This window comes from Typopeltis vanoorti, chromosome 1 (genome assembly GCF_054136105.1).
Source record: "Typopeltis vanoorti isolate ZY-2024b chromosome 1, IOZ_Tvanoo_1.0, whole genome shotgun sequence".
NCBI classification, from domain to species: domain Eukaryota; kingdom Metazoa; phylum Arthropoda; class Arachnida; order Uropygi; family Thelyphonidae; genus Typopeltis; species Typopeltis vanoorti.
Window position 1 is genome coordinate 136,449,993 of NC_143549.1, and position 23,027 is coordinate 136,473,019.

A 23,027-nucleotide genomic window follows, 5' to 3' on the forward strand; every position below is an offset into this window, starting at 1 on the left:
CTGTTGGCAGCATCAAGAAGTCTTAAGAATTGAGATTAAGATTCACTCAATTCAAGAATTGATTGAATTACCAGGCAATTGTGGATAGGAATATGGGTCAGTGAGAGAAGGTTTTATATATATATATATATATATATATATATATATATATATATATATATATATATATATATATATATATATATATATATATATATAAAAGAAAGATTTAGAACAAACTTGGAGACATTCCTGCATTAGTGGAGAATCTTTAAGAGAAGAAGCCATCCATCATGGCGCATAGTAAACAACAAAAGAGAGTAAAATCTAGCTGCACAATCACATCAGATGGAAAGTAGACTCAAGGATGCCAATTTTCTTTGTAGAACTTAATGTCAAACATGATCTGTGCTCTGAAAACACAACAACAGTACAAGTTTTTCCAAATCTTTCTGTGTTAGTTGCTGGGCAATGTAAGTTGAAAGATGTGCTAAGGATCTGGAGTGGCAGAGTATATATTAACTGGCAGTTCTGTAGGTTTGAAGAATTTAACTGTTGATGACCTCCATTAATTTGGAAAAGACTGCCATGAGAGCATCTGGTCTGTAGTTTAACAATATACTTTTCTCTCTCTTTTTTTGGAATATTTTGGGTAAATGCTCGATTCCATATATTGGAATAAATGTCAGCTTAGTATAAAACTTTATAGTGATTACATAGGACAAGTTTTAGTTTTGGAGAATTCTTTTCAGTACAACTAGGGAGATATAAAGCTCAAGCCAGAAAAGTAACAAGTATTGTGAGGAAAGCTAAATCGGAGTATGAAAAGAAATTGGTCATGCAAGCGAAAGGCAATCCAAAAGAGTTTTATCGTTATAACGCAAGTAAAAGAAAGAGTAAATGTGGAAGAATAACTTTATTGAATGCAGATGGTACTTGAGTGTTGGAAGCTAATGAGATTGTCCAGTTAATGATTGCTCACTTTGCTAAGATATATCAACCAGGTGTATGTAACATGGTGCACAGTACTACAGCTACATTGGATGAAGAGTTAGAGGTTCATGAAAATGAGGTTGAAGAGCTGTTGCATAACCTGAATAAGAATTTGTCTACAGGGACAGATGGAATATCAGCCTGTTTGCTAAAGTAATGTTCCGCTGAATTGGCTATGCCTTTCATATGTTTGTATAACTTGAGTCTGAACTCAGGAATGATACCACAGGAATGGAAGGAATGTATGATAGTTCCATTGTATGAGGGTGGTGCAAAAAACTACTGACCTATCAGTATCTGGGTAGTGAAGGTTTTAGAGAAGTTGGTAAGAACTCGCATACAGAAATGGGTAGACAAACATGCTATACTCTTCAAGGAACAGCATGCGTTTACTAAAGGAAGGTCATGTTTTAGCAATTTGCTCATATTTTATAACAATGTTATGGCTGAGTTGAATAAAGGGAACGGATACACTATGATAATGTTGGATTTTTCTAAGGCATTTGATAAGATACCACACGAAAGGCTGTTGCATAAACTAGAGAATATGGGATTGGAATATAAACTTTTGAACTTGGATCAGGGGCTGGTTTACAGACAGATATCAAAAAGTGATATACAGTAGGTGTGAATCTGCCAGATTTAAGATGACCAGTGGTGTGCCTCGGGGTTCAGTCCTTGTGCCATTATTGTTTAATCTATATGTTAATGACATCAGGAAGGATCTAACATCAGATGCGCAATTGTTTGCCGATGATGCGAAGATAGGCAGGGAAATCAGGGATGCTACTAATATTCAGCAATTACAAAATGATTTGAATAGATTGGAAATTTGGGCAAATGAAAATGGCTATCAATTTAATGTTAGTAAGTGTAAGGTTATGCACTTTGGCATGATTAGAGTTCCAGCAGCATATTATATTAGCGGGGTTATGCTACAATAAATTGAAGAGGCAAGGGATCTTGGTGTATTGGTGAATAGGAATTTAAAGTTCAAAGGTCACATGGAAAAAGTTGCAAATACTACTCAGAGGATAATTGTGATGTTGAAGCAAACCTTGACATGTAACAATAAGGAAGTCATTTTGCCTCTTTATAAGGCTTTAATAAGACCACACCTGGATTATTGTGTGCAGATTTGGTCTCCCAGGTTCCAAGGGAATAAAGAGGCTGTGAAAAGGGTGCAAAAAAGAGTTACAAAGATTATATGTGGATTATGGGATTTAGATTATGAGGACAGATTGCGAGTATGTGGATTGCAGACTCTGGTTAACAGGAGAAAGACGAGTGATATGATAGAGGTCTATAAACTTCTGAATGGGTGTTATAGAATATCAACTGATGAAATTTTTTGTTATATGGAAGGTGGTAAGAGAACACAGGGGCATCCATGGAAGTTGAATTTATATGCAGTCAAGAAAATGGGTTAGAGCTAGATTTTTCTCCCAGAGAGCAGCAAGTGAGTGGAATAATTTGCCTTTAGAGGTAGTGAGTATATCTATTGTGAATGAATTTAAGGGAATTTATGACAGCTGGTTTGAGTGATTTTTAGCCTCTCTCTCGGTGAGTCGTTGATTCCCTGGATGTCTGAAATAATAATGATGATGATGATATCATCAGCTCTAGAAGACTTTTTGATATCCAGGTTAAGATTTTTCTGATCTTTTCCAAAGACTACTGAAGTCATATGCTGCAATGTTTTTAGTATGATAGGAGGTGATTTGTCTTGGTGATCTACGCAAGAGTTGGATTAATTGAATTAAGAGCAGTGAAAGCATAAGTGATTAGAAGTGATCATAGTAGGATTTGTTGATGATTCTTTTGCCACTGCAGCCATTTAGTATAGGCTGATTGTGAAGACGATTTTTGTCACCAGTCTAGTCTTGCAGTTTTTTCTTTTCCAAAGTATCTTTGTATAATCTGTTGTTAAACTATGTCTGCTATAGTAGACAGGAATTTTAATGGAATTGGAAAGGAAGGCCTTCATGTTGAGAATAATTTCTGCAACTCACTCAAGAAGATATTTCTAGCAGAAGAGTGGAAACAGTATTCTGATCGTTGAAAGGAAGATTAGAAGTCATATAGAGCATCATGCTTGGCATTTTATAGTGCCAAAGTATTCAAGATTGGGACTGGTCATAGGAGAGGAGTTCTGTGAAAGAGGAAATATCTGAGTTACCAAGAGGCACCTCTATAGTATACCTTGAAGGAGAACTGGTTAAGAATAGATTAAAGATGTTGGGTTAGTGCAGAGGATTGAGGATTATCTGGTAATTGTTGGGTGATGTATGGGGTATATTAGAGCATTGCTTATAGTTAAAGTATTAACTGACGTAATTTTCAACTTTGGTCATTAAAATTAGGATATTTAGATTATTTTTGTAACTGAAGTGATTGGTGAAATCAAACAATGTTTACAGTGTCAAGAGGGAAAATCTGCTATTAGCTAAAGGGAAGCATTCAAGTTGGAACATTGGTAAACAGCAATTCAACATCTAGACTGACCATGATATCAGTGGCTTGAAGGGAATGCCTGTGGATATTGTTAGAAAATCTGATGATTTTTGATGAATGAACAAAACTTTCCGATATGTGATTTAACATATCATATATGATAAGTTGAAGAATCTATGCAGTTCATGATAGGACGAAAGAGAATACCATCTTTATTGATCTTAGGTAATCTGCAAAAACATGGAGTCTGAGCAAGGTGTACCTTAAATTTTTTTTTTATTTTTTTTTTTTTTTAAACTGTAATTTTAATTTTCTAGACTGGTGACTTTCTCTAGTAGAGAGTTCAATTTGTTAATTTGACTATTAGTAGGATTATGGTAATTTCTCAATATGTAGATCTGTCACTTTTCTAATGTAATCAGAAGAATCTATACCACACTCTTCCTTTGTCAGCTTTTGTGATGTTCCGTCATAAGGACTATAAAACTTTCATTTCAGAAAACAAAATGATGAATGGCAGAAGTTTTGTTTTGAATAGAGTAGATGCAACTTCTAGGTGTAATTTTTGTTAGTCATCACTTGAAAGATATGATAAGGGCTCTGTGCTGTGAAGAAAATCTAGATAAGGATTTTTTTTAAGACCGTTTGGAAAATCATGTCCTTTTGAAGCACTGGTAGTTTTGTGTCTGTTAATGAATGCCCAGATGTGTTTACTACCTATCTGTTATCAGGTACAAGTTGTGTTGATCACTGCTTTGTGTTAGTTTTCTTCTTTTGGTGATTTTACTACTTCTGTATACCATAAACCAACCTTCACTGGCTGATACATGCTACATAATCCACCTCACCATCCTTCTCAAAAGATAAGATAAGAAGATTCTCAAAATAATCTACTAAATGCTATGTATGTTGTTTGTTCCAATCCCCAAGACTTCCAGCCAAGAAATTCATAACAGCCAAAATATTTTTGTTAAAAAACGATTTCTCTAAAAGTGAAATATAAATAGAGTACCTCTATGATTCCTACACACACCAGCTCCAAGAAACTGTATGAAGAGTTCCAATTCCTTACATCTCTGGTGTTTCTAGGATCTTAAAGAAATATAAGTTAATACCAACATTCTTTTGGTATCCCTCTTGGTATGATTTGGCAGCATGATAGGGATTGTGTGCCATCTCATTGCAAGTCTCTTGATATTGGTACATGCACCATTCTTTTATTTCAGTATCCTTGAAATGAAAGAGTTTTGGCAAATGTTTAGTGCATATGTGTGAGTGATATCCTTGAAGGATATCACTCACACTGCATGGAAAAGGGGAGGGATAAATATTGAACCCCTGCTCTAGAGCCCAAATATGGCATTGGTCACTGCAGAACTCTAGTAAGTATGCTGGTGGTGGCATTTCACCATTATGAAGGTTATCTTTTACCTAGTGAGTCTAGCTGCTATTTACTCCAACTAGAAATAAATCTTTTTGCAGTGACACTGCTCAGTGAATTCATCAGAGATCTCTTTTCTTCATATACCAACGGCAAGCTTCATTTAGGATCTGTAACAGAATTCAGTTACAGATCCTATTCAGTTACATGATATTACTGAATGAATATGATATTACATATCATATTCATTCAGATACAAATCCTATGGCAATAGTATCTTTTCAGATTTACTCTGGATTTGAGGGATGGGAATAGTTTTGTTGTGATCTTGTGTTGCAGGTGGAGGGTACATGCATTATTTTTGTCTATTTTAAATGAGTAGTCTGCATATGCCATGCAGGTGATAACTTTGCTGAATGTGTGCAGAGAGGTCTCATTGTAGCCTGCATCTCATTTTTTGTATATTTTACTTCATGAAGATAACCTGAATGTGAGGTATGTAAGAGAAATTTCAACTTGATTGGGTTATATAGTGCATTTTTTATCTGTTTTTCTGACAGATCCCCTGAACCTGATTAAAGGCATGAATGACATTACTGGTAAAATCATTAAAAATGATGATATTAGGACTGAAGTTAATAACATTTAAGAATGTGTGAGTAGTATTAATATGAGTTGGTGTGGCCATATAAACAGAATGGGGTAGCAAGATTTAGAACAATTGCTGTTTAATGGTGGGGGGGACAGTGAAAGGCCAGAGTGCTATAAAAGACTAGATTGTGAGATCCAATAATATCAGAGACCTGACAGATAACAGATTAATTTTATAAGAAGTTATCAATAAGATGCTAGATGTAATAAACTTTACTGTGCAGTACTATCATACAAGGTTAGCTTCTTATATTCAACTGATTTTTTCCCTATTAATATTTGTTCTTATAAGTATAGTTCTCCTTGGAAAGTTTCTTGACTTATTTTCTTTTTAAACCTGTTGTACATTTTTTTTTTTTTTCTTATGATACTTTGTTTTATTCTGCTCTGAACTAATACAGTCATCTCTCTCTTAGCAATCTTAGAACCATAGAAATATTTTTATTGTGGCTGGCTGCTGTAGTGAATTTATTTTAGTAATAATATTGGGGCTTTTCAGCAGGTTGTTGTAGCAAGAGTTGACTGTATTTCGATGAATTTCCAACCAGTACGTTTGTCACAATATAGCACTGATAGTCATTCATTTGAGAACAATTCAAATAATGGATATGAGAAAAGAACTAGTTTGTTGACCTCTAATGTTACAGGTGTTGTTGAAGTTGGTCTTAAAATTAATGTCTCCCAGATTTTTGGCAAATTAATGTAGCTTTACTTGTTGAGATTTGAAAAATGCTCTTATTCCAGAAAAATCTCCCTGTTGCATGTAATGACTTCTTTGAGTCAAATTAGTTTTCTACTGTCTTAATTCTGTGTGAATGGGTGTCAAAAGCATAGTATGTATATTCTTTTTCTTGGTACAGCATATTGGCTGTATGTGTTTTCCTTTTGACTTGCACCATTGTATATTAGACCTAAATTAACTGCATGCTTTGTTTTTGATTGTGAGTGGTTTCACTTGGGGGAAGAAAGTCTATAAATCTATCTACTCACATTTGGCACACAGATTTATTTCCCAGTCTGTCATAACTCAGTCTCTCAATTCAACTTCAGCTCTTTTACATATTCATTATAACCAACCAAAATATCTGATTTACAAAAAATAAAAATAAACATATCAGTACTTAAATGTGCAGATGGCAAGAGATACTTGAACTCAGAGCATGTACAAGAAAATCACTTAACTCCCATCTTCATTTGCATAATCTAACAGTTTCTACTCTTGAGACTCATTTCCAACAGCACTTTCTTTAATTCATGTAGGAGGAAATATAACAGAGAATATTCCTTCCTGTATGAACAGCAGCATAAATTAAATTTTTCCTTAATCACAAAATAATAATTATAATTATCAGAGGCCTCCAGAAAGTCAAGGACTCAATTCGGCCATACATCACGTATATCACCTGTCATACTTTCTCTTAAAGTCATTTCCACTAGATGAACTCACTACTTTACGCAAGCTTTTCTGTGAAAGAAAAATCTAGCTCTTGCCCCTTCCTTAAATGCATTTAAACTTAACTTCACGAATTCCCCCCCTCCCTTGTCCTCTTGCCATCTTCAATATAATGAAAATTTTTATCAGCCAATATCCTGTAACACTTTTGGAAGTTTATAGACCTCTATCATATCCTCTCCCCCAGCCTCCTTCACTTTCATTTGTTTACAATCCACAGTACTCATAATCTACATCTCATAATCCCAATATCATGTCTATCTTTGTTTCTTCTCTTTCCACAGCTTCTTATTCCCCCTCTAAACTTAAGAGAGCAAATCTGCATAAAGTAGTTCAGGCATTTCATATTAAGGCCTTGTAAACAGTCCAAATGACTTCCTCATCAAAGTTATATATCGAATTTTGTTTCAGCATTGTAATTACCCTCAGAGTTGTATTTGTAAGTTTGAACCTTTGAACTTCTAACCTCCTATCCACCATAACTCCAATATCCATTGACTCATCAGCTTCTCCAACCATAATCTTATCAGTATAATATGCTGTTGGAAATATAATCATGCCAAAGTATATTACACTTACTAATATTGAACTTGCAGCTATTATCATTTATCCACAGTTCCAGCCTATTCAAATCATTATTGTAAGAATTATGTATCATAACATGCCTGATTGCCTTACCTATCTTTGCATTATCAACAAACAGCTGATCATCTCCTGTCAGGTCCTTCCAAATGCCATTAAAGTATAGATTGAATAACAGTGGATATTATTGAATCACTATAACAAATTATTTCTGTGGCCCTTACAAATTGTCTTATACTGAGCGTCAGCTGTACAATATAATGTTTTTTTTTGTTGTGTGTATAGGATATATGAACATATGTGGATATCTGACAGTTCTCTATCAGCTTTCTGATGGATGTTAACAGACTATCATATCAGTTTATAGTATGTTGAGTTACAGACACAAGACACTTCATACATACCTCAATGTGACAGAGGATTGAGTTTGTCCTTAAATGAACAATGAGGACGTTACTAGTTTGATATGTGATATATGTTATGCATATTAAGCACTCTGTCTTATCTTTTTTTTGAAATTGCTGCAAATATAGGAGATAGGAATAATTTTGCTGCAGTCTTTTGTTATTGGAGGGAGTGTGGGGTTATAGCAGTTTGCAGCAACATGCATGGTCAGTTCAGTGGCAAGAGCTGTGTCATTAGAACAGATAGGCCTGTCTTTATATGTGAGTGATTTACATATACCATATTGTTGTGCTGTATGATAGTGTGACTATATTTGTTTCGAAAGTTGGGTATTGTCAAAAATAATAAGTGTGCAACTGTTATTTGTGAGAAATAACATGGAACTGTGTTTTACTAGCATTGAAATTGATGAGGTCATCTGAACCCCATTGAAATATGGTTTGGAGATCAGAATTGAGGGCAGTGGTAGTTGATGTTTTATATGTTGAGGTGAGTTGTGTAGAGTAAGGTTTATCGAATGAAAAGGTGGAGTTCAATGTCCCATCATCTGCAAAACTGTGTATTGGGTTGGAGGTCAACTGTAGTAGTCATTGATATATATATATATATATATATATATATATATATATATATAGCAGGAAGAGGGTTGGTGAGAGGAGAGGACAAAACCTTGTGGAGCCCTGGCATTAGTTGAGTGATGAGAGAATAAGGAACCATCCACCATCACACATAGTGTGCTTCCAGACAGAAAACTGGCAATCCAACTACAGAAGCTCTGAGACAAACCAAAGATGGTAATTTGCTTAGTGAATCTCAAGTAGTTGCACTTGATATCTCCAAAGAAGCTCAACAGCTTCTTTGGCGATATCAAAAGTGCAACTACTTGAGATTCACTAAACTTCTCCATAGTATTTTTCCAGAGATGGATTATATGTGTGAGTAAATCTCCTGTTGATCATCAGCTACAGAATTCATACTGGCGGTCGTTTATTAGCTGTGTGCCTTTGAGGTAGTGTAGGAGTTGGGAATTGATGGGCCTGAGGTGAGTGAGATAGGGCGTTAGTTAGATGGCAGTGATTTGTTGTTCTTTTTGGGAATGGATTGAATGTAGGCCGTAACTTTTCAGGCCATGGGATAGATACAGTGAATAAGAGAGTACATACAGGCAACATAGGATATAAGTCAGTTCTGGTGCACAAACCTACAGGACAACTAGAGGAATGCCATCAGGGCAAGGAGCTTTTTTTTTTTGTGTGTGTGTGTCTAATTAGGACAGTATTTGTCTGATCGCTTTCTGGCAAAAGGATATAGGGGTCATTGTATGTTAGGCATCTGGAATGGTTGTAGGCATTTACCATTGTCATTTATGAGTGCATTGGAAGCAAAGTGTGAAGCCAGGAGATTTTCTGTGGCTGATGATGCAATAGAGCCATCTGGATATGATAAGGATGGGAATAGTGTTGGACAAAAGTTATGACTAGTTGCTTTTGGCAAGAGACCAAAAGGCTTGACTGCCATTTAGACAGGCTTCAAGTTTCTTATTTTCTGCTCTTACAAACTGTTCTTTTCGTTAATTGTGGGGGATATAAAGTAGTTTTGAGGCTTTTTTAAATTTTCTTATAAAATGAGAAACAAAAATGCCAGTTATGATCGATATATGGCATTTCTGTTTCTTGCTAAACTACTTGATAGCCTGTATTTGTTGTACATGCATATCTTCCCAGACTATTGATAATTTTCTTGCATCTATTTTGGGCTTGAGGCACTAAAGGATGGTGGAGTTCTTGATGTGAGCTAGTTATGGTATGATTGATTTTTTTGTTTGTACAGCCTTGCCTCATTTTTTTGAGAACCAAGGTTTAGTTAAGGGATGGTAGTTTAAAACAATGTAGGAAATGTATGTTTCTATGCCAGTAAAAATTACTTTGGTGATACTTTCAGTGCATATGTTTGGGCTGGAAGGCCGAAAACAATTGTCCAAATATGGGAATGAGTCACAGAGACTGTCACACTTGACAAGGTGATAATGCCAAACTACTCTTGTATGGTATGTGTGAGCATTGTTCCATGGGGGAGGAGACAATCACTAGATTGTGGTCGAAATTACCTAGGGCCCACTACATATTTGGATGGATCACTGGTGAGGAAGTGATCTAGGGTGTTTGGAAAGTAATTAGGGTTATCTGGTATTTTGGTTGGTATGAGAACAATTTGTGTAAGGTTATGAGTGATGGCAAATGTTTCAGCATCTCTGCCTGCAAGATCTATACCACTGGAGTTGGAAAGCCAGTTGGTGTTGTGGACATCAAAATCTCCTGGGGGGGGGGGGGGGAAATGATTTTGCTGTTGGCATTGTGAGACTGGAGAAAATCAATTTTTAAGGAGAGGAAATTAAAGAGCTCAAAGTGGTTTGTGGTGTTAATATTAGTGATTTTTTAATTTATTTCCAAGTGTACCTGTATATTTATTTATTGCACAAGGGTTCATTCCGGTTGATGCAATGACTTCTTTTTTTACTATTTCTTTCAAAATCCAAATAAATCACTGACTCAAGACCAAAATATTTAATAAACACATTTAATAAAACAAAAACAATATTACATAATTAACTACAAATTTAATTGGATCCAAGGCTTTTTTAAAATAAACTTACACTTAAGACTATACTAAACACTTTGTTTTCACAATGACAAAATGTTCATAGCCAGTTTCTCTGTCAAGGCCCTTTTCCGAAGATATATGACTTTATTCTTCATTTTCACAGGATCCTTTTTTATCACTCATGTAGCACACACACATTAATTCTTCCTGACTTAATTCTGTCTTCTTTTTAGTAGAAATAACAGTTAGATTCGGTGTCCTTAATACAGATGAAACTTTCTAATCAGAGTTTTCTCAAACATTCCTTTAGAACATACATAGCAATTTCTTCTTTTATCCACTAATGCTTATTGACAGTCTTAACTCTTCCACTTTAAAAGAATTCACAGTTCTACGATTCCCTTTTTGGAATCGACTACTAATCTTCCAATTAGCGTTTCCTCGAATATTCCTTTTTAAACATCTATAGCAATATTTTCTTTTATTTATCAATACTTATTCCACTTTGAAACTTAATAGTTCCGATTCCTTTTTCGGAATATATTATTGATTTTCCTCCAACTGTCACATAAAAAAAACTCAAATTCCTCCGAATCTAAATATCTGTCGGTCAGTGTTTCTAATTTCTTTCCGAACGCTATAATGTTTTTCTCTTCATTATTACAATACCGAATGCTTTCTGTCAGCTGTCAATCAAACTTCTTGGCGAGCATGCGCACTCCATGAAAGTGGCAAGCGAGAAACTAAATACAATGGCTGATATGTAGATTATGTTAGCAACAAGAGAATGTCTTCATAAAACACAACTTAATATTTTAAACTATAATTAAATTTCTGTAAGTAATACAAATATCCAAAATCTGGTAAGTACATTAATTTTTTAAATGCTTTACATATCACTTTGACAAAACAATTTCAATAACAGGCATGTCACAAGTGCCGACAATGTGTGTTATGAAACTAAAACTAATAAACATTCTAACATAAACAATACGTAAAAATATTCAGAATTTTAAATTATGATTATTTTTACATCAGTTTCATCTTTCTCTGAAATTTTTTTTAAAAAAAATTTTAAATATTTAACCTATATCTAACAAAATTTTTAATTGTTATTCCTAGATTTTAAAAAATAACGTGATCATTATTTACACTCTCAGAATCGCTGGCTTCAGAATCATCTGATGTTTGAAATGATTCAGAATTTACATCTTGTAATTTACTGTACTTACAAATTTCATTTCTATACTTTTCAAATATTTCATTTAAACTATTTGAATTATGCCCTAAATCTACAGAATCATCACTATCAGAATCAAATTCTACAGGTGTTTTGAGATTCTTTATCCTTACTAACTATTAGAGGTATTTTCACATTCCTCTGGTTTATTTAACTCCATGTTAACTAACTTATGATATTCTGCTATAATTTCATCATTGTTAGAATCAGTTTGATTATCATCACTCTTACATTGTACATTATCTGAAATATGTAACCTGTGGCTTCTAAAATCTCTTGCACTAGGTTTTGTTTTACTCAAATTTCTTAACTTTCTCCCTTGCTGTGTATATGAAATATGAAATTTAAAACTATTCCCTTTCTTATTAACTGATTGTAAATGAGATGCACAATTATTATCAGGATAATAACTTTCATCCTTTAATATTCTATTCATATTGTCTCCTAATATAACTAAATTTTTACTCCCTAAAAAGTACCTTTTTAACCCATCAGAGTGTACATTTATAATTTTACTAGGATTTTTGACATCTTTAATCCTAAAATTCACAGGAGAATATTTCTCTAAAATTCTATATGAACCTAAAGTTTTCCTTCCTAATTTTCCAACTCTTTTTATGCTAGATTTATCATCTAACAATAGTAAATCTCCTAATGCAAATGACTGGTACTCTCTAAAACGATTAATATACTGTCTGGTTGTCTGTGAACCTTGTTCCTTATTCATCTTATGAATAACATGAATTTTAGATTTCTCTTCATCGTGACTAAAATAGTTATTCCTAGACAATTCATCATCAGATCCTAGAGATCTAGATGAATAATCAGCCACTATATTTCTTTTTCCTGGAATATAAGCCACATTAATATTATATTCCTGCAGTTCCAGTACTCACCTAATTATACGTTGATTTTTGTCCTTCATAGTACTTAGGAATGACAGAGGCTGGTGATCAGATCTTATTTTAATAGGTTGTCCTAACAAGTATCTAAATTTTCTCAATGGAAAAATTATTACTGGTGCTTCCATCTCTATGGTTGAATAATTCAATTCTGGACCTGATAATTTTCTACTAATAAAAGCTACTGGCTTAAAATCATCTTCTTCTTTCTGTTCTAATACAGCAGCAATGCAGTCATTTGAAGCATCAGCAGAAAGATAAAATACTTCACCAAACTTAGGATGAATGAGAACTGGAGCTTTAGTCAATGCCAGTTTTAGTTTGTCAAATGCTTCTTGTTGAGCTTCACCCCAATTGAATCTAGCACCTTTCCTTGTCAAGCACACTATGGGTCTCAATAGCTGTGAACAATTAGGAATAAATTTCCTATAGAAATTTAACATGCCAATAAATCTGAACTTACCTGTTTTAGGAGGTTTAGCTGATATTATGCCTTCTACATTTGACTGAGTTGGCATAATTCCTTTGCTACTGATTTTATGACCTAAATACTCAACTTCTTTTAAGAAAAATTGCTGTTTAGAGCACTTTAAAGATAGATTTGCCTCATCTAATCTCTTGAAGATATTCCATAGGATTTTACAATGGCTATCTATATCCCTTGAATAAATTAGAAGATCATCCTGAAAACAGATGACTCCATTTCCCAACATATCTGATAAGACAGAATTCATTAAAGACTGGAATGACATAGCAGAATTTCTTGCACCTTGTGGTAATCGACATAGTTGATATTTCTGCTATCTAGTAGTAAATGCGAAGTATTTCCTGTCTTCCTCCTTCAAAGGACTCTGAAAGTAGCCAGAATTTAAATCCAGTTTTGTAAAATATTGTGCTCCTTCCAAACAGATCAATAATTCCTCAATTTTACACAGAGGGAAATCAATAGGCTTTGTAACCTTATTGATGGCTCTCAAGTCTAAGACAAACCTTAGGCTTCCATTTGGTTTTTCAATTAAGATGAATGGACTGTTCCACTGAGAATTTGACTTCTCAATTATTCCTGCCCTTTCATATTCCTGCAGTAGTTTCTGACAATGCTCCATATATTTCAGTGGAGTTTGATATTCTTCTTCTTTGAGTGCCATCTCTTATCGGAGGTCGGCGACCAACTTGGCAAATTTTGAGCGATTCTCAGCTATTCTCAGCAGTCTCTCAGAGTTCATACCAGTCCACTGTCTGATATCTGCCAGCCAAGATTTTCTTCATCTTCCTTGTCCTCTTCTTCCATTTATCTTCCCTTTTATAATCAATTGAAGTATCTTATATTTTTCATTACGAAGTAGGTGACCAAGATATGCAGTTTTCCTTCTTTTTATGGTATCTAAAAGTTCACGTGATTTCCCCATTTGTTCCAGTACTTCCTGATTGGACGCTTTTGCTGTCCTTGGGATTTTTAACATTCGTCTGTATAACCACATCTCAAAGACTTCGAGTCTTTTTATTGATGTTGTCTTCAAAGTCCAAGTTTCTGCACCGTACAGCAGTACAGACCATACATAGCATTTAACCATGCATACTCTAAGCTCTAAGTTTAAACTGCGGTTACACAGTGTTGATTTCATCAAGAGAAAATTTTTTCTTGCCATTTCAATTCTAACTTTTATTTTCATTTAACCAGCATCCGAGATATTTAAACTTTGCCACTCTTTCTATTTGTTTCCTATTTAAAGAAAGTGCTAAATTAAGAATTGGTTTCTTACTTATGACCATGAATTTAGTTTTGGTGATATTTATTTTTAATCCCATTTTTTTCACTCTCTGCATTTATTAGTTCCAAAAGATTTTGAAGATCCTGAATATTGTCAGCCAGAAGAGCTGTATCATCGGCATATCGGATGTTACTGATGATTTCATCATTTACACTAATCCCTTCCTTTCTTCCTTCCAAGACTTTTTGAAATATGGCTTCTGAGTAGATGTTAAAAAGAAGAGGTGACAGCACACATCCTTACCTTACTCCTCGTTTGATGTTAATGGAGTCTGTGATAATGTCATCAACTTGAACAGATGCCTTTTGGTTCCAATATAAGTTTTCAGTGATCCTGATGTCTTTACCATCTAATCCAATTCTTTTTAATAGTACAATCATTTTAGCATGTTGGACTTTGTCAAATGCTTTCTCGAAGTCGATGAAGCAAATGAATATTACCTTGTTTTGGTCAATACATTTTTGAAATAAGATCTGAGAACAGAAAAGGGCCTCTCTTGTTCCCAAGCCATTTCTAAAGCCGAATTGTTATCACTGATCGTGTCTTCACATTTTCTGTATATTATTTTTTGAATTATTTTTGGAAACATTTTGAGAACGTGACTCATTAGGCTGATCATTCTATAGTCATTACAAGTTTTCACATTTACTTTTTTAGGTAGCATGATGAAGGTCGACTGTAACCAGTCTTGAGGGATTATGCCTGTATCGCAGATCTTATTAAATAGCTTTACTAATATGTTAATGTTGTCACCTTCTAATAACTTTACTATTTCTGCTGGTATTCTATCTGGTCCTAGGGCTTTACCATTTTTAGCTGAGGTTAATGCACATTCTACCTCTGATTTTAGAATGCATGGACCTTCCATATGTTCGTAAGTATTTTCTGGGTTCTGTCTGTTATCAGTAAAGAGTTCTTCTATATATTTCACCCATTCTTGTATTTTGTCATCCTTTCTGGATATAATTTCTCCCTTTTTGTTTCGAAGGATACAGAATTGTTTTTTCTTATATATACCTGAGGTCTCTCATCTTTTTGTGTAGATTAAAATTGTCATGTTTTTCCTGTAGAATTTCTATTTCTTTACATTTTACATTCATCCAGATTTCTTTTGCTTTTTTGATTTTGTGTTTAATAATGTTTAATAATAATAATAGTTTGATATTGTCTAATGTAAATAGGAGATTGAGTACAAATCTGCACTGAGTGCTCTGCTGCATTAGTGCAAGACATTGAAACAATATCCTCTGTGAAAACACCAGAGAAAAATTCAAAGGCAGATTTAAAGAATTTCAGAATTCTATTCCTTTCTTCACTGGTATTTGCTGATTTCGTTGAATTCTGCACTAAGTTCTATTTTATTTCCTGAATATTTTCCCACTCATCTTTCTTTAGAGTCTCAGTATCAAACACGTGATCATTATCATCATCAGCATGTTTAAAAACTTCAGGAGACTGCTCTAATTTTCCTTTGTCACCTGATGTCCTGTCTAAACAGCATTCTAGTCCACACAAAGACACTGTATTATCAACAAAATTACATGCAAAAGCATGCCGTTTCAGAAAATCAATTCCAAATATTGTTTATTTGGATTAGATGATTCTTGAAGAACTATTAATGGATGACAAACTTTCAATGGAAAACAAGGAATTGAAATAAAAACATTGATTGGTTTATCAGCAGAAATTTCTGATTCAAATATGCCCTTTAATTTAATTGGATAGCTTAAAACTGAAATGTCATTTGGAATTAGAGATTTAATTTTGTTAAACAAACTATAAGAAATGAGTGAAATATGTGCACCTGTGTCAAGCAAGATTTCGCAAGGCACATCTTCAAATAATCCTTATAGAATATAGAACAGTCAAAGGATTACTCTATTAGCATAAGGAGCTATACATCAAACTCTCTTTTAAGATTAGAGCTGGCTTTAGCTTTACCCATGTCTGATGAGTAGTTTGACATTTCTGTCCTTGCCAGTATGATATTGGAATAATAATTATTCCCAGAATTTTCTTTATTCTCTGATTTCTTATGTTGAAAGCAAGATTTTTCCCTAACATAACAGTCTTTAGCAAAATGACCAGGTTTATTGCATTTGAAGCATTTTGGAACAAATCTCCTTTGAGATATTTTATTCCTGTCAATACTATTAGATTTACAAAAGAAAGATTAATTATCTGTATGATTCTTCGATATTGTTAAATCAGATATCATCTTAAATAGACGTTGCTGTCCTTTTACTATTGGTCTTTGTTGTCTTTCTCTTTCTTCACTCAGAAGTGTTTTCACCTCTAATTTTCCGAAATCATGTGATTTTACCTTGGAATCAGATTGTGGAACATTTTCTGTTAGATTTACAAAATTTTCCTTAGACTGTTTCCTTTTCTTAGCACCTTTTAATTTTTGAAACTTTCCTTCTCTCACTTTATCTGTAGCCACAATGTTTGGAGAATAAGTTTGATTATATTGAAAAGAGTTTACCTGTTTATTATTTTCAGAATGAAATATAATCTTATTGTTTTCCAAATGTTAGGCCCTAATTCTCTTACACTTTAAAATTTTGATATTAGCAGACTTTTAAATGTTGTATAACTGTCAGTGTCACTCAGTAAGGGAGATGTGTTGTTTAAGAATGTTTTGGCTTGCCCAATAATTTATTACAAAGTATAATCAACAAATGAAAATCTTAACATTTTCCTAAATCTCTAATTTTTTCTGCATATTTAAAAAATGTTTCTACACTTTCACTATCTCCTGAGAAAGACGGTATTACTAAAGTTGGATTAATTAACCTAAAAAATTTCTCATCTTTAATTGAAGAAACTTCACTACTAGAATTGTTATCTCCTGTAGCCATTTTACTTGATTCAAGATTTACCTTCTGGATTCTAAAAATAAGTTAAGTCATAACCATTCCTGTCGACTGCGCCATTGTTAATATTAGAGTGATTTTTTAATTTATTTCCGAGCGTACCTATATATTTATTTATTGCACAACGGTTCACTCCGATTGGTGCAATGACTTCTTTTTTACTATTTCTTTCAGAATCCAAATAAATCACTGACTCAAGACCAAAATACAAAATAAACACATTTCTTCTTCTTCTTCTTCTTCTGCAGCTTCTCCCACTTAAGTGGGGTCACTGTTTATAATGAGTCTCCTCCACACCTTCCTGTCTTGAGCTGTCACCACATCCAAGTTCTCTAGAATTGGTTAGGTTTGAGGATTATTCAAACCTAACCAAAAAACTCTATTTTGGTTAGGGTTGAGGATTATGGCTAATGTTGACACTTCTTAATTCTTAAAGCATCAGTAATTCTTTCACATAGTTCTCTCTACCCAATTAGATGAATTAAATCATAAATATATTAGCTCAGTTTAAAGTATTCAGAATAATTACAATTTATTAGCTATCACACATTCATTTTTCAGTTCTTTATGCTCAGTCAATCAAGTTGAGAATAGTTCTTATAAGTTTAACCTTCCAAATGTTACAATAACTGATCTTATGACAGGCTACACTATATTCTTTCTCAGTCAGCTAACACTTAATAGATCAACATAACACTTATTATTTCGAGGGGAAAGTACTTCAGTAGATCTAACATCCGACCATTAATTGACATAACATCACAGCTAAGGTCAAAATATATCCGACGGAGTTAACTGTTATAGCTTCACAGGTTATAGAAAGGACAACTCATCGGATTACTGCTTCTACACATCGAATTCGCATAGGCACATTTGAATTTCTTGTTGACTTTTACTTTATGGCAACACAATTCAAAGAAATCTTCCACTATAATAATTGAATTATAGACACAGAAATACACAAGTCTTGATGCACTTGGTTTAAGTTATCTACTAATTCCTTATTTTCTTCTATGTATTAACTTCAGTTCTGCACTATTCTTCCACTAACCATTTGGAATTTATCGTAGTATCAGAACTCCCATAGAAGTAATTCAAAATGCCTTTTAATTCCTTGTCCTTTCCTAGTCAATTTTCGGCACATATCAACTCCCCTTCTGCCACTTGCTACCGATCTCTATGCTGTCTCTAAGGCTTCTCTCTTCTCTTTTTGTTTTCCAATCAACTACGTTCTCTCTTTCCCGCCCAAATCCAGTTTTAACCAGTTCAGCTTATATCAACTGGCTTTTCTCTTTATACACAGTAGCTCACGCTCTCAGCACGAGCTAACTAAAAATAACTCTGTTTCTCCATCAGCAGCCAATTGAATCCAATCAGTAGAATTCCATAAAATTACTTTCACTTACAGAAATAACAAAAATATATATATATCACAGTTCACATAAGGTACATTTAAATTTATATACACACAGTTTTTTATAATAATTTCACAGAATAAAGTAAATAAAATGAATGACATTTTTATATAGTCTTTTTTATTACAAATACATATCCTAAGATTATATAATTAATTCATAACAAACAAAACTCAAAGCAATTATATGAATAACATATTATAAGCAAGAGACTAATAACAAATAATAATTACAAGTCTTGCTTATGACATGGTGGATTATGTTAAATATGAATGAAGTATTATAATATATAAATATCTTCATTCACAATTTAACACCATTATTCCATGAAAATGACATTCAGTTCTTGTCAGGAAGTTAGGGTTGTTTGTCTTGTCCTTAGCAGACTCTTTCTCAGAAGTATTCTATAGAATTCACTCATATGTGACCACTCTACACTTGCTTCTCCCATTTTGTCCATCCCTTATGTATCTGCCACATTGCCACATAGATCTTCCACGAACAACTGGTACACAACAATATTCTGGACAATTCAAGTTGTCCAGAATGTCATAACATGATTTACTGATAATATACCCTCAAAGGATGCAGTGGATATCTTGATAACAGTGCACACCTATGTTATATTATTACTAGTCTCCTTTCAGCTGACATCCCTTCCATTACTGTTATGATTTGTTAATTTTTCTAGGTACTGTGTAATGGGATCCTAATTCAAACATGGAAAAATCATTACCATGTTCTGCTTCCACACTCAACAAACAAGTTATGCTGTCTGGTAAATGATGTTCTTCTGAGCTTCAGTACTTAAACACTTTTGATATAAAGTGGTGATAAAATTATTATACAGTAATGGAATAACAGTTGATTAAATTATTACCCTTTTCATTTCCAGTATCATCTTCCTCAATGTTTCATGGGTTTTCAGTGGTGCATTGTCTTGCCCAAATAATATTGCAACATAGGAATATATATATACGTGCACGTGTATATATACACATCCTTCCCCACTTAACGTTTCATGTGACTCATTTATTTCATGTATATGTGAAGAAAATATGTTTAATTTCTATTCTTCTTTTCTACCCTGTTGATGAAAAACATATCATTTGCTGACCTGTAAATATTACACAAATTTATAAACTTAAGTCAACCTGTTTTCTGCACCCTTTGTTTTATTTTTATTTTTTATACTTTTGTAATAGTCACACACCACTTGCCACTTTATTTATTTTCTGTTTGTTTAAATAATTATATAAATTGTGATGTCTCTGTCACTGTTTCACACTAGGCAAGTTATTGCATCACTTATGTAAGAAAAAGATTTTTGCGTTCTTAAAAATAAATTGTGGTATGGGGTTCATGATATGTACAATCTCAGAAAAGCATCTATTTCAAATTTGTATAATAAAATTAGCAATGACTATTTATATACTACACTTGTGAAATATAGATAAACATATTCACAAATTTTTTGTTCTGAGTATTTCTAATGGTTCCTGCATGGTCAGAATTGAATATAAATTCAGTTCTGACCATGCAGTCTTAAATCAAAAAATCAGATTATGAATGTTTTGATTATATATTAAATTTACTTTACAAACCTTTCTGGGGATAAGTTTTTTAATCTTCACTTATGCTAGATAGATGCATGTAAGCAGGCACACACACACACACATGGATATGCATGCATGCTTGGCGTATTAATAAATTATTTCTCTTTAGGTGCCTCAGGAGGTATATGTGAAAAATACAAATCATATACAGAAAATGTAGCTGGAAGACAGGTGCAAACTAAACGCAGCCTCAATACAGGAGTCATTACATTTGTCAATTATAATAGTCGGGTACCACCTAAAGTTTCTGAACTTACCTTAGCACATGAAATAGGTCATAATTTTGGCTCACCGGTAGGTGTATTATTTCCATTGTCATTATTATTTATAAATTTATATATACTGTGGGCAGTTTATTAGGTATACCTAGCCCCCCCCCCCCCCTCCCCTTTCAATCTTTGGAATCAGAGACAGTGTCATACTGCCATTCTATATAAAGAAGAAATAGATGCTAGTGAAAATGTCTTGAATTTTGTATGAGGTGCCTCCTCATTGTTTTCACATTAATAAGGGAAAAAAAACTCTGTGAAAATTTGAAGTAATTTTGAGTATATTTAGGGATTGTGACAGTTTTTATTGTTGCTCTCAATAAAATTGTTCTCAGTGAAGACAGTCATTTCACTGGCAAAGTCATCGAGAGCCGCTGTGGCTTTTTCATCCACTACACTAATTTGGAAGCTAGAACAGTCCAAAGCTGTCCATGATTTTTGAAACCTCTTGAACAGAATTATTTCTGAGCCTGTGGAAGGTCCACTTAAGAGCAGTACTACAGATTCCAGAACTATTTGAAGAATATGACGAAGAACAAGGACCACATCAATTTTTTGTCCATATTTCTTTGAAGGTGGTGGTAATGATCAAAGCACATCATGCATATCTCATTCAACTGATGCGTCAAAACTGCTCATTCTATCTGTTCGCCTATTTCAGTCAGGAGTTTTGAAACACCAAGCAGTTGATCAACTCCTTCATCTGAAATGAGAATCAGAAGATGGGCAACGATTTCTTTTCCTGAAATATCTTCCAGCATTTTGCCATCTAAGCAAATGGTTAAAACGACATTGCTTTAAATTCTACTTTTAGGTCTTTAGCAATTTTCTGTCTACTTTTTATACTCTGTCAGCAAATGGAGAAGTGATTGATGTTGTATTCCATGGAATTGTAGTCTATGTTCCTAAATTGACAGGATTACTACTATTTTGTTTTCTGGTCACTAAGTTTGGCAACATCAAGGCTAGCTGCTAAACTATCATCATCAATTTTTCTTCTGAGTTTCATCCGTGATCAACAAGTTCATGTAATGAACTTGATTTATTCACTACAAGAATCAGTTCCCTCACTTTCAGGTGATATCAAAGTGGCCTATTGAAAGTAATTAGCCTTCATTTCATTTTCTCTTTCTAAAATTTTCTTCTCACTTCTCTGCTACAGCTTCTTTTTCTTTGGAAGTTGCCTGTCTATACTTCCCTTTTTCTCTCTCTCTCTCTCTATCTGCCAATGGGAATTCTTTGTCTTTTGGAATTTTTATCGTCCAAGGCATTGCTATGTCAAAGAGATTTTTCAGACTTTTCACTCATTTTCCCTCTTTATTAACACCACCAAATACTTCTACTTGTTCTTGCTTTTTCCAAAATTTTTCCATTCTCTTGATATTTTCTAGATTTTGTCCATGACATGTTTTACTAACTTTGTAGGTATTCTTAACTTTTCTCATATTGCCAAAACATCCTGGGCTATGAAATGGGCTGCCTCCCTTTGTTATGCTATGTCAGACGCAAACTATGACATTTTATCACAATCCCTAAACATTCAATAAATTTGTTAAAATGTTTACTGAATTTTTTACTTTTAATGTGGAACAAAATGAAAGGATGCCTCATAGAAAAAACTGAACTTTGAAAATAAGTATCACCCTAGTGCCCAGGCAAACATGCCTGATTCATATGTTATCAGAACTGTTATTCCTGTCAGGGCATAGATAATATAGAATTGTCTAACCAGAAAAAATTTAGTTAGCTGCAGCAGCTGGAAACAGCTGCTGCATCATATCAAAGTGCAGGCCATGTGAATCATTCCACTGCCTGACTTAGCCAAGATTGTTTTGAGAGCTAAAGGATGAGAATGGAGCTAGTTACTATTAGGTAGCTATACTTAATAAATTGAACCACTTAGCATATAAATTATTTTAAATCACAATATTTTTTCCAAACTCTCTCTCTCCAACACACACATAAAGGTATTTCAATATATTACATGTATTACATCTCGAGTTTTGAGAAATCAAATAAAAATTAATATCCCATCATATCTTCCTTTTTTGTGTTAGGCCCAATGACCTGTCACAGCCAAGTAACTTAGATCTTATAAACCATTACTACAAGTTTCAGACCTAAGTCTTTCCTTCCAGCCATGGAGGCTCAAAAATTAATATTATTTTCATTAATAATAACATACTTTTATGAAGTCAGTTTTAAATTATTCTTAAGGTGGTTTACATTATTATTAGCTTCCTCTCAACAGTTTTCTTCCATATATTTATTCTTTATAAATACTACCATAGGATTTTCTGATAACATGTCAGAATTTCCATAACTTTATCAGAATCTTAGTTTTAATAACCTTTTTTTACTGTTGATTTTGAATATTAATAGTAGTTTTCATCATAAAATGGGTTAGAGTGCTATAAAGATGCCAGGTTCTATTTCTA

At 33.6% G+C, this 23,027-nt stretch overlaps 1 protein-coding gene across 1 annotated transcript in view; it reads left to right on the top strand.

Moving 5' to 3' along the window:
* The window catches only part of kuz (zinc-dependent metalloprotease kuz), a 258,645-nt gene that overhangs the window by 102,500 nt on the left and 133,118 nt on the right, over positions 1 to 23,027 (top strand). The window contains exon 7 of the mRNA XM_090399403.1: positions 20,430 to 20,614. Coding sequence (XP_090255529.1) covers positions 20,430 to 20,614 — 185 coding nt within the window. The remainder of the gene's footprint in view (positions 1 to 20,429; positions 20,615 to 23,027) is intronic.